Source organism: Amia ocellicauda, chromosome 8 (assembly GCF_036373705.1).
Source record: "Amia ocellicauda isolate fAmiCal2 chromosome 8, fAmiCal2.hap1, whole genome shotgun sequence".
NCBI lineage: Eukaryota > Metazoa > Chordata > Actinopteri > Amiiformes > Amiidae > Amia > Amia ocellicauda.
The window spans coordinates 2,185,257-2,198,270 of NC_089857.1; the positions used below are offsets into that span (position 1 = coordinate 2,185,257).

The 13,014-nt window shown below is 38.3% G+C and overlaps 1 protein-coding gene across 1 annotated transcript; it reads left to right on the top strand.

Moving 5' to 3' along the window:
- Nucleotides 1-1,945: 1,945 nt before the first annotated feature.
- Nucleotides 1,946-9,341, top strand: cd8a (CD8a molecule). The gene is made up of 7 exons (XM_066711801.1): nucleotides 1,946-2,051; nucleotides 2,925-3,248; nucleotides 3,645-3,752; nucleotides 5,863-5,979; nucleotides 6,060-6,099; nucleotides 6,909-6,970; nucleotides 8,503-9,341. Exons 1-6 carry the CDS (start codon nucleotides 1,994-1,996, stop codon nucleotides 6,958-6,960), a joined length of 699 nt encoding a protein of 232 aa, XP_066567898.1. The 5' UTR covers nucleotides 1,946-1,993; the 3' UTR covers nucleotides 6,961-6,970; nucleotides 8,503-9,341.
- The last annotated feature ends 3,673 nt before the right edge of the window (nucleotides 9,342-13,014 follow it).

Below are 13,014 nucleotides of genomic sequence, written 5' to 3' on the forward strand. Positions count from 1 at the left end.
ACTCACCTAAAGGATTATTAGGAACACCTGTTCAATTTCTCATTAATGCAATTATCTAACCAACCAATCACATGGCAGTTGCTTCAATGCATTTAGGGGTGTGGTCCTGGTCAAGACAATCTCCTGAACTCCAAACTGAATGTCTGAATGGGAAAGAAAGGTGATTTAAGCAATTTTGAGCGTGGCATGGTTGTTGGTGCCAGACGGGCCGGTCTGAGTATTTCACAATCTGCTCAGTTACTGGGATTTTCACGCACAACCATTTCTAGGGTTTACAAAGAATGGTGTGAAAAGGGAAAAACATCCAGTATGCGGCAGTCCTGTGGGTGAAAATGCCTTGTTGATGCTAGAGGTCAGAGGAGAATGGGCCGACTGATTCAAGCTGATAGAAGAGCAACTTTGACTGAAATAACCACTCGTTACAACCGAGGTATGCAGCAAAGCATTTGTGAAGCCACAACACGTACAACCTTGAGGCGGATGGGCTACAACAGCAGAAGACCCCACCGGGTACCACTCATCTCCACTACAAATAGGAAAAAGAGGCTACAATTTGCACAAGCTCACCAAAATTGGACAGTTGAAGACTGGACTCTGATGAGTCTCGATTTCTGTTGAGACATTCAGATGGTAGAGTTAGAATTTGGCGTAAATAGAATGAGAACATGGATCCATCATGCCTTGTTACCACTGTGCAGGCTGGTGGTGGTGGTGTAATGGTGTGGGGGATGTTTTCTTGGCACACTTTAGGCCCCTTAGTGCCAATTGGGCATCATTTAAATGCCACGGCCTACCTGAGCATTGTTTCTGACCATGTCCATCCCTTTATGACCACCATGTACCCATCCTCTGATGGCTACTTCCAGCAGGATAATGCACCATGTCACAAAGGTCGAATCATTTCAAATTGGTTTCTTGAACATGACAATGAGTTCACTGTACTAAACTGGCCCCCACAGTCACCAGATCTCAACCCAATAGAGCATCTTTGGGATGTGGTGGAACGGGAGCTTCGTGCCCTGGATGTGCATCCCACAAATCTCCATCAACTGCAAGATGCTATCCTATCAATATGGGCCAACATTTCTAAAGAATGTTTTCAGCACCTTGTTGAATCAATGCCACGTAGAATGAAGGCAGTTCTGAAGGCGAAAGGGGGTCAAACACAGTATTAGTATGGTGTTCCTAATAATCCTTTAGGTGAGTGTATATTCTCCAATGTTTTTTTAAGTAAAATAATTTAAAAAAATGATAGAAGCAAATTATAAATTCAAGGAAGGTTTTAAATAATTAATTGAGAGTGCAGATGGATTAAAAACTATTTGAACAGTGGGTCTCCAGGACCAGGTTTTGGGACCACTGTACTAAGGTCTTCTGGGTTTTGCTTTTGGCCCTCAATTACCTAATTAAAGCAGTAATTTTAAAACTTAATATTTAATTCAGAATCAATTCAATAATTTCTCCAGGTATGGTTCAGGTAATGAATTAAAAGCATTTTAAATCCCTGCAATCCATTGAGGGCTGGGCACTCACTATTGTTACTGGTACCCTGAAATTATCTCCTGGATAGACATGAATGCTGACCAATTAAGAAATCAGCTGCTTCGATTAATTTATAGATTCAAGCCTGTGCTTCTGAGTCGCAAATTCAAGAAGCTAATAAACCCCGTAGGCCTGTCACCCTTGTGGAATGGTGTGCTGTTTCAGATAACTGTCTTAAAAACAACCCAACATTGCATTTGCTTTACAATAATTGTTGTCAGACACTCCTTCATTTGACTAATTTTATTCAGTTCAAAATGCTGCAAGGAACTCTAAGGTATTTGTTAATTTTTGTGAATATATGCTGCAAATGACAAAGTTTTGGTAAACTCACTTCCTGTATGAAAAAAACTAAAAGAACTGTGTTTGGAGGATCTGCTCAGTGTCACACTCAGCTCTATCTCTTAGCTCACAGCAGGGCACAGCCTACTCCATTACCCTGGGTACAGACATGATGGAAATGAATAGACTGCTGTGGCTGGTGGTTCTGCTCCTTAGCCTGCCTAAGTGTGAGTAGACAGCTTTAGCTATTCATAATTCATACAACCTGTAACTTTGTCTACATCATTTTAAATTTTAAATTGTTAGTCTAAATTATATATTCAGCTGTAGTCTAAGTATTCACATCTTTCATTCTAAGAAAGGTGTTTCTGTAATTCATTAAATTTCTTAATCTCAATACATACAAATATATATTGCTAACAAGAGAGAAAGAGAGGGATTGTTTAAACTGATTCAATAGAGAAGAGTCTAAAGATTCCTGTTCCAGAGTTAAACACTGGAATGCCAGTCCACTGATTTACATAGAAATATAATTATCGCAGATAGAGTATGAATAAGCAGATTAAATTGTATGCTATAAATATAGACCCAAGCAATTAGCAACCTGCAAATATATGCTTGATAGTGGTTATTTGTTAGGCGTAGAGGCATCGGACAATCAATTAAGCCGGCATTGCAAAATATTTTGATTTGATCCCAACCTTAATCTTGTTGCTAAAGTGATTTTAGTGAATGTGTAGTACATTGTACTGGTTTGTTAATTTGACATAACATCTAAATTGACTAAGTTGTCGTTTGTTAAATGAACACAGATGTTATGTTTTCTTCTTCGTTTCAGCAGTCAGTGTTGGAACACTGTACCGATTATAGAGGTTGTAGTATTTATAGATAAACTGTAATTTATTTTTGGTATAGACATTTTGTGTTTTAAATGTTGGTTTAATTTTTGTTTTAAAAATTAATAATTGAGCTAATGGAAATTAAATGCGTGAAGAAACAGTAGATTATGATGACGATGATGATGATGATGATGATGATGATGATGATGATGATTATTATTATTATTATTATTATTAACTTTGCTATATTCTCGTTTACAGTTTACTGTGCGATGACCCAAAAGACTGCCAATGAAGGTGAAAAGCTAACAATTAAATGCAACCCGGATTCCAGCAACAAACTTTTATTAAGCACAGTTTACTGGTTCCGTCAGAACGAAATGACTGTGGAAACTCTAGTGTCTGTAGACGCCATGGGGAAGCAGAAAATGCAGTTTACCAACATTTTGAAGTTTGAAGTTGGCAAAAACTCAGATTTAACTTTTACCATCCAACATTTCACAAATCGAGACAGTGGCCTTTACTACTGTGCCACAATTATCAACAATAAGTTGCACTTCGGAGAACCGACGAGAATTTCAGCAGGTGAGTCATGAGGGGTTTAGAAAAACATAATTATATTAAATAAAACTGAAGATTATTATTATTATTATTATTATTATTATTATTATTATTATTATTATTATTATTATTATGTTTCAGTGAACAGGAGATAAACAGGTCCTAATCATTTTTAAAATGCAAATACATCTTCCTGTAATAGCTTATAAATTGATATAATGATCATCAAATACATTATTTAACCTAAACAGAGGAATGTTTGTAAGACAGCATTAAAATAAATTAAATTGACCATTATAAAGAAATCCAACATAGCCGCATGTGTACATGTTATAAAATATAAAATGTATACATTACACGTTATTATTATTATTATTATTATTATTATTATTATTATTATTATTATTATTATCTTTCCAGTACCAGTAACTACAACGACCAAGGTCAAGCCAACTGAGAAGATAACGCAAGTCACCAATGCCACTGTAAATCCATGTGCCTGTAAAACCGGCTCAGCATCCTCCAATGGTTTGTATTAAGTTCACTCGTGACGGGGTTTGTGTAACTTTAATACACTGCTGATTTGCACAGCTAGTCAAATCTGCTAGCTGTGGTAGTCTATGAGTGACAGTTTTAAATATATATGCATGAAGGTGTGTCCCCTGTGTACATAAAAGATGCAAAATTGTCACATTTGGTACTACACATATAGTAAAGATGCAGCTGTTCCCTATCAAAATGTATCTCAGCTAAAACAACATCTGAATTGTAAGATTGTTCAGCACTAGTCTTCACTGGAAACTCCTTAGTTGAAAGTGAACTGAAGATATTGTGGAGAAAGTGATTTATTAAGTTTTGTTAAAGGTTGCTTGGTGTGATTCACAGAAATCTGTTTTTGAAGTATGCTTTTGCAAGTATGCAAGAATTACTCAGAACAAAGAGCAGATGGTAACGGCATGTTTCAGCCTTTTCTGTCACACCTCATAATGTACAATAACTCACTCATTTTGCCATCCAGTCTTTCAGCATTTCACCAATTTTGTGTCATACACCTGGACTATCAGACAACACTACATTCCACCAGCAATGAGGGGTTAATTCTATCCTGCCAGCTTTCTGCATGAGCAGTAGTTTTACACACTGGTGGGCCAGGTACTCAGATGGATTGTGGGTAACACCTATTCCGAATTTATATCTGTTAAGTCTGGGATATTGTTCCATATCAGTGCTGTGGATTGTATTAAACTTAGCGTGGCTAAAGCATCATCAATATTATTGATTTATTTGAATTAAAAGTAAAGTTAAGCAAATGTTTCTTACTGATTTCACTAAATATACAATAATCTGCACACACTACATCTTTAATGTTTTCAAACACAAAGCTAAAAATAGGCTTATCATTCACACAACACCTCAACAGTGTAAGCAGGGTGTTTTGGTTAAGTGTTATAACAGGGATTTTTTGTCAGGCTTTGAATAAAAATTGTACAAAAGATATTTGACTTTTTGACAATGTAGCAATATGCTTCCCATATGTTATGCAGAATGCAGAAGCAAACATATATATATATATATATATATATATATATATAAATTGTAACACTTGGAATTTAAACCAGAAAGTTCCAATTAGGAATAATCATTGTTCACGATCACTCAGTTGCTTTGTTGCAAACTGTGCATGCTTTGAGATGTCTTATTTTTAATAATGGCTTCCATCTTGCTTCTCAGACTTACAGGCTAGTTTTGTAAAGTGTTCTGGATATTGTTGACTGATGCACGTCTTCTCCAGTCTCAGCCATTGAACTCTGTAGCTCATCCAAAGCTGTTGCGAGCATCACAGTGAGTGGGTCTCCTCCTTCACTGGCTGCTCAGTTTGGAGGCACAGCTGGATTTAGGCAGTGTCTGGATGGCAAAATGCAACTTCTGTTTCTTTCAGTTTACTGTGCTCACAGAGATATTCAGAGACCTCAGTATTTTTGTACCATTTTACTGGCCTTTGCAGTTCAATGATTTAAACCCTGACCTGCTTTCAAAGCTCCTTGGTCTTCATGGTTGAATCTTTGTTTAAAATTCACTTCCTGACCCAGGAACCTCACAGAGACATTGCTTTTATTCTGAAATCAAAATAACTACTTTTATTGCGCACAGACAGACTGTGTAACTTGTTAATTTTGTGCACCTGAATTAATTGCTTATGTTTTGCTATGATATGACTTTTCCATTTTAATTGCATATTAATTATTGATGTACTTCTTTCTATTTGATTTTGCTGTAATTGTGTGCAGCAGGTCATGTATGTAACACATTAATTACTACTACAAATAATTACTACTGTCATGACTGCCAGCTTTAAAGTAACAATATGTGAAAACTGTGAAAGGAGTCTAAATACTAAAACAGAGGTCTCCAGACTCTTTGAAGGCCTCAATGCTTCAGTAATGCAGAAATGTAATGTACAATAAACTGGGTCTCTAGGACCAGGGCAGGAAGTGAACATTATGATTCTGTACTACTGTGGTTATTATTATTATTATTATTATTAGTAGTAGTAGTAGTTATATTATTATTATTATTATTATTATTATTATTATTATTATTATTATTTCGTTAACTAATTCATTATTTCTCTCTACAGTGTTGAAGACCACGAAGACAAATGCAATTAACTGTGAAGTAATTGTGTGGGCGCCTCTGGTTGCCGGTTGTGGGCTGCTCTTCGTCATCCTCATCATCACCATCGTCAGCTGCAACAGTAAGCACTGATGCTAATACTTGAGGATTTAATTGCTCAAATAAACGCGTGTATTTATCTATGCATTTATTGATTTTCAGAAGTCAGAACGAGACGCTGCCCTCACCACTACAAGAGAAGGTACGTGGTGACGTCATTCCGTGCTTTCTTCTAGTCTCACTAAAGCATGGTCACATGGCACACGTATCTAATTCCCAGCAAACCATCGTTTCAATACTAGAACCCGATTTGCTGTCTATACATCAGAAATTCTCCGCAAATACCGGATAAGCGGAAACAGATTTTACACGTTATGAATGACTGGGTATTTTTTATTATCCGAAAATAAAAATGTGGAAATATTATAAACCAACCAACACTTTATTTTGTTAATTATAGTAGTTTTATTGTTTTGTTTGTTTTTAATTTAAAAACATATCAATATAAATATAATGTGATATTAAAACAGGGACAACTTTTTAGTGTAGGCTCTATAGTTATATTCAAATAATTCTAATCTACTAATGTATATTGTCTTTCCACAGTTTACTTATTGTACACAATTTAATAAATAGTTATCATTAAAAGCAATAGGCCTATACATATTAGTCTAATAAGGTATACAAATAACGATATCAAATAAATATAATATCAATCCTGACACAAGAGTAGACTTGTCTGTCTCTATCATCTCATACAATATCTTGGAGGTATAATAATAGTAGCCTAATCATCATCACTACTACTACTACAACTATAACTAATAATAATCATAATAATGAAAATAACTATTATGATTATGATTATTACTAATAACTATTATTATTATTATTATTATTATTATTATTATTAATAATAATAATAGTAGTAGTAGTAGTAGTTATTATTTATTTATTTGTTTATTTACTTATTTTCTGATCACTCAGTTTGTCATAATCCTTTTCTTACAGACCAAAAAAAGACGTAAACGGAAGACCGTCGGTGCCAGACAGATATGTTTAATCAAAAACAGGTAAATCATGAAAGAAACAAAGTAACAAAGAAACAAAAAAATAAAAAATAAATTCCTCAAGAGGAGCTAGTCTACTTTTGAAAACGTTAAATAAAGGCGTCTGAAAACGAATAAACAACAGCAACTACAGCATCAGTAGCGGCACCAATAACTGTACTATTACTACTACTACTACTACTACTACTACTACTACTACTAATAATAATAATAATAATAATAATAATAATCATAATAATCATCATCATCATTTATTTTTACTAATTTGTTAAAATATATCTCCCTGCTAATGTTGTAATTAAGTTGAATGATCTGTTCTCAAGAGATTAATTTCCTTGATTTAGACGATTCATCAAACCATTAATTTCAAGTGTAATTGTGCAACAAATAATAATAATAATAATAATAATAATAATAATAATAATAATAACAGACTTCATATTGGATCTGATAAAATACATCAGCAGAATTCCTATGGATATTGATAGGTACATTTTTTCAGTATATTTATGTTCTATGCATGCGATGAGAATGTCCCGTAGTGTGATATGATTTACCGTGGTAACATTATTTATAAGCTATTTATTAAAATATGTATTTAAACATATAAATGCTTTTTAAAACGTCCCTCTTAGGTTTCTGTTAATGCATTTACTTGTCAATTAATTGTTGCAATTAATAAGATAAATATATGGTTTCATTTTTTAAATATTAGGCCTACTGTTATTTCATATTTATAATGTTTATCGATGGTGATATTATTATTATTATTATTATTATTATTATTATTATTATTATTATTATTATTATTATTTGCTTAATACGAAACGCGGCTCTTGGGTTTTGCCGCCAAGAAGTGGAGTTTTAAAGTCAGATTGTGTAACACCATGTTGCATAGTTAGTTTTGTAAGTTTTGGATGAAATGCTTGTTTTGCATCAGTCTTATTCAGATAGAAGTGATTATTGTGCTTCTTTGACCTTTTGTTGTAATGAAGTGGTAATGGTGTCTTTGGATATATATTACAGTAATATTTGATCCCCTTTTTGGTTTTCTCTTGGCGTCTGGCTCTAATACGTTCACTGAAGTTTTAACATTATTGATATAGCACCTTTGTAGGTGCTGTTTTATTCAGTGGTCCATGTATCAATGCCGTCGTGGAAAAGTTTTTGTTAATTTCTTGTTTTGTTTTTCAGGGTATGTTTTATGTTTCATATATTTAAGAATTACAATTTTTAACAAAAACTTTATTTCAATTTGTAATTTGTAAATTCCATGGAATTTGTGTTGATTTCACATTCTATTTATTAATTAAAATGTCGATATAAAAGTATTTTCGTTGTTATGCTGAGGTAATATCAAATGCTTTTGGTACCCTCGCATTTCGTTTTGCCCCTTGACACCAAGAACTGTCCTGCCATCCCTGAATGTTCATGCCCACCGAATGCGATCCTGGCGTGTTCTTCATGACTTCTGGAATACTTGGAAATAACAATTCTATATGTATGACGCTTCGAAATCTTCCTGTCTGTTTTAGATTAATTTGCAGATCATCCCTGCCGACAGTCCCCGAGCCCCGCTGATCGCCTGTTATGTTGCAGCTGGAGAGAAGAGTAACCAGCCACCAATGCTCCAGGAATAGGATTGAGTTTAACATGATTTTGAAAGTGAAATCCTGAGATAGTAATATTATATATTAGGGTTGTCAGCGATTAATGCGATTAATAAAAGATGAGTAACGCATTAATATTTAATTGAAAGATTCCCTTGTGATAATTTTACGTCCATTCTACTAGAATTACACTCATATATGTACATGTTTTATGACATCCTAACATACGATTAAATATGCAAATTAATCGTGACTAATTTTTGAAAATGTGAAATTAATCGTGATTAAACATTTGTTTGGCAGCCCTAATATGCATATATATGCATGCTTTAAAATGTCACAAATATGTGTTATAATGTTATGTATAATAATCCCAATTGCCCATTTTGTATATTACTAAAAAATGATTATATTTGCCAGGAAATATAGTGCAATGTCATTATGTTGGAGGGGTGGTGCCTTATATTCTCTTTGACAAATTATTAATAACATTGTTTAAACCTTGTGCCTTAAACTGTATACATTGTTTTTTTACACCTTGATAAAAGTTGTACGTTTTGTAAAAAATATATATATATTCAAATCATATATCAGATTAAAATATTCTATTAAAATAAATTGTGAAAGTTTTAGATACATCTACCTGAGTAAATAATTAAGTAATTGGGAGCTCCTGTTGGAACAAAACTGATTTTTGGAACAGCAGACACTGTTTCCTTGGAGTCTGAAACCCCTAATCTGTATCATCAATAGCATATCTGGTTAAAATATTTACATATATTCCTTATAATAATAATAATAATAATAATAATAATAATAATAATAATAGATTCTGTAAAAGTAATCATGATGTGATTTTTGTTTTCTGTTACATACAATGCCTTGTAAGTATTTGAAAGCCACCTTAACTGATTTTGCGGTAAAAAGGCTGGATGCCCTGAGGCCATCGCCTGTTACAGGGATGGTTTAAACTCAACCAATAATAATCTTTACACACTGAACAGCGGGTAGATTGTTCCACACCTGGAAAGATGACCTTTGGGCTCCATGGGAATAGAATGTAAACACTGACTGGGGTATAGCACAGCTCTTGCTCATCACCATCAGACACTCCCAGAAACAGACACAGTAACCATTGTGGCAGAAAGAAAAATAATATATACACACGTAAATAACAGCTGGATGGCAGGGCAACAGCACCTAATCAACATCCGCAGGTGCATGGAGCAGGAGCAGGTGCATGCCTTCTTTTCTGGCTTTCATAACCATGTGCAGCACCAAGGGCATGCTCTACTGTGTCTAGTGGGTGCATTGTCCACCCTCTAATACTTTTATGAACAAGCAATATCCACCCCACATTCAACAGAAATTACAAGAGTGAAACACAGTGTCTGCTCTACTGAGGATACAAACATACTATACACAATGCAGGGTAGCTAGGGCAACAGCACCTATGCTCTAATGAAAAAAAGCATTAGCAAAAGCATTAGCCCCCAACCAACAGGAAAAAAATCAGGAGCAAAACAAGTGTCCCTTCTACTGAAGAAATAACTGAACTATGTACAACATGGAACAGACCTCCCTCAACAAGTCTCAGGAGTAGAACAAAGATCAGCACAACAGCCATTATTCACCAATCAGGAGCAGGCCAATGGAAGCTGAACTGAAAATAAGACAAATTCAACAAAGAAGAAGGCAGGAACTAGTGAGGCTCGACTAAAGCCAACACTGGATTCCCAATAGAGAATGAAGGTGTGGCGAAGTCCAGCTCGCAGCTGCACAGATGTCAATCAAGGGGACACCTTGAGTTGAGTGTGCCACAAAGTGCTCAGGCACTGGGACACCAGTCAACTCGTAAGCCATGGCAATATTGACAGTGCAGTGTGACTGGTGCTATTTTGACAATGTCTGGCCCTATGTCCATGCTCCAAAGGACACAAACAGCTGGTCTGAGCATCTTACCTCCCTAGTGCAACTCATGTAGCACTGAAGCACCAGCACAGAGCACGACAGGTGAAGCCAACTCCACCTGGACCTGTCCCCTGGATCTGTCATCTCAGAAGGCCCCCGGAACGACAATCTGCCAAAGTTCATCACCGGTGGCCGGCTCCATTGACCAGCACCGCAGCACTACCTCAAGGAGGGCCAACCCTGGCCACTGAGACCACAAGCTCGGCAGATTAACCGACTTGGCGATGACCTCTTCCCAGCCTGGCCTGCAGCCATCGGCCACCCCCAGTCGGAGTTCAGGGTCTTGCTCCTGGTGGGCCTGCCAGTCAGGCCCCGATGGTGAAAGCAGAGCTCGGCTGAGTGAGTGCCGCCTCCCCCGTCAATTCTTGCTCCCGGACTTCCTTCCTCATGCAGCCAGCACAAGGGTCAGTGGCGCAGGGCCTTCTTGACAGGCCATCAGCATTCAAGTGGGCCACCCACTTCCGGTGCTGGATGGTTTACTGGAAGGATTGGAGGTGTTCGATCCAGCACGCCACCTGCCCCTCCGGCTCCCTGAAGGACATTAGCCAGCGCAGCACCGCATGGTCTGTCCTGATGGTGAAGGGCGGCCTGCACAGGTAGTGGCGGAAATGGTGGGTTGCCTCCATGACAGTGAGCAGCTCATGATGGGTGACACAGTAGTTGCGCTTGGCCTTGCTAACTGTCTGGCTGACGTACGCCACCACCACCTCTCACCTTCTGGGGTTTCCTGGCCAGCACCCCACTGATTGCGTCATCACTGGTGTCTGTGTCGAGAATGAAGGGCCTCTGGGGGTCAGGGGGGCAGCCACTGTAGCAAACCTCGGGACAAACGCCTGTAGCAGGAGGCAAGGCCGAGGAAAGCCCGCAGCTGGTGGAGGTTGGCGGGGGCGGCCAGTCTCTCACAGCCAAGACCTTGTCCTCCGGTGATGCTGGCCTGTCTGACCTGGTGGCCCAGGAAGGAGACTTCTCGCTGCTGCAGCCGATACTTTTCTGGGTGCAGCTTGAAGCCGGCCTGGCGCAGTCGATCCAACACCTTCCGCAGTGCTGAGCGGACATTGTTAAAGCTTCTCCCATGGACCAGGAGATCGTCTAGATAGACAAGGCATTCCGTCGATGGTACCCCCAACTAGAGGTCTGCACGGGACTGTTTTTTTCATCCTGTTCCCACCCCCGGTCCCGCTAGGTTCTATCCCGCACCCGCCCGCTCCTGCTTAAAATCCACTCTGTGTTCACCCGCTATCAGTGATATGATTTTCTTCCCAACCCCACCGATCCCGCTAAATTTAGATCTTGTTTCCAGAATCTCATATTTACATTCTCCACGAAAGAAAGAGAGAGAGATTGGGGATAACAGATATAAAATGTAGGCTATAAAATAATTGTATTTTTTATTTTTATTTGTCTTATCAAGATACAGCATTCTGTTAACATATCTTACTGTCAACACAGTAGAAAAATGTCACAGGGAAAAATAAATGAAATACATCTGTCACTCAAAATTATTAGCCAAAAAATACGAACAAACGAAAACTCTTTTTTTTTTTTTTTTTAACCGAACTATTTAAAACATCCATGCAAGAAAAGAATGTTGTTGAGTGATGACGGTTTCAGTACCAAACTTCTCTCCTCCAAAATCCGACCACAAAGGCTGAATGCTCTCTCTGAAGGGGCACCAGGATGCAAAGATCATATCTTGCCAGGCTGCTCAGGGCAGGGAACTGGGACTGTGTGAATAGCCCGCTCCCGACATCCTTTGACAACAGCTTACAAGTTACATCTGCACTCGTCCGTGTGCGCAGCACGGGCATATTACAGTGCTCAGAGCAGGCTGTGTAGGGGGTCGATAAGAATGAGTAAAGCGCGGATCTGCTGTTGTCAAAGGATATCAGGAGTGGGCTATTGTCAGACCGCCCACTCCCGTCCAAAGTACACCAGAATTACCCACCGATGCCATCTTTAATTTGGAAATTTAATCCTGCACCGCACGAAATCTGAACGGGTCCTGCGGTTGCAGACCTCTACCCCCAACAGCACCTTTTCCATCAGGTGCTCAAATGTGGCAGGGGCATTGCAGAGGCCAAACAGAATGGCGTGGAACTGCCAAAGCCTCCGTCCAGTAGAGAAAGCAGTCTTGGCCAGCATTTAGCTGCCAGTAATCGAAGGTTTCATCCTTCTTTGAGACCATGACTACTGGGGAGGTCCAGGGACTGTCCGAGGACTCGTTGATGATGGCAGCCTCCATCTCCAGAGCCTGGTCAGCAGCGGCTTGATGGCGGTGGGGACCGGTGGGGCCATTGTTTGATGCGGCGGGTGTCCCCTGTATCAATGTGATGCTGGACGACATGAGTCCTGCCGGCATGAGTAGCTTTGGCGAAACTCATGGAGCAGGGCCCACAACTGTTCACCTTGATCCTCCTGCAGGCCTTCTCGGTTTGTGGCCCAATCTTGTCTTGCGACCGCGGTGGC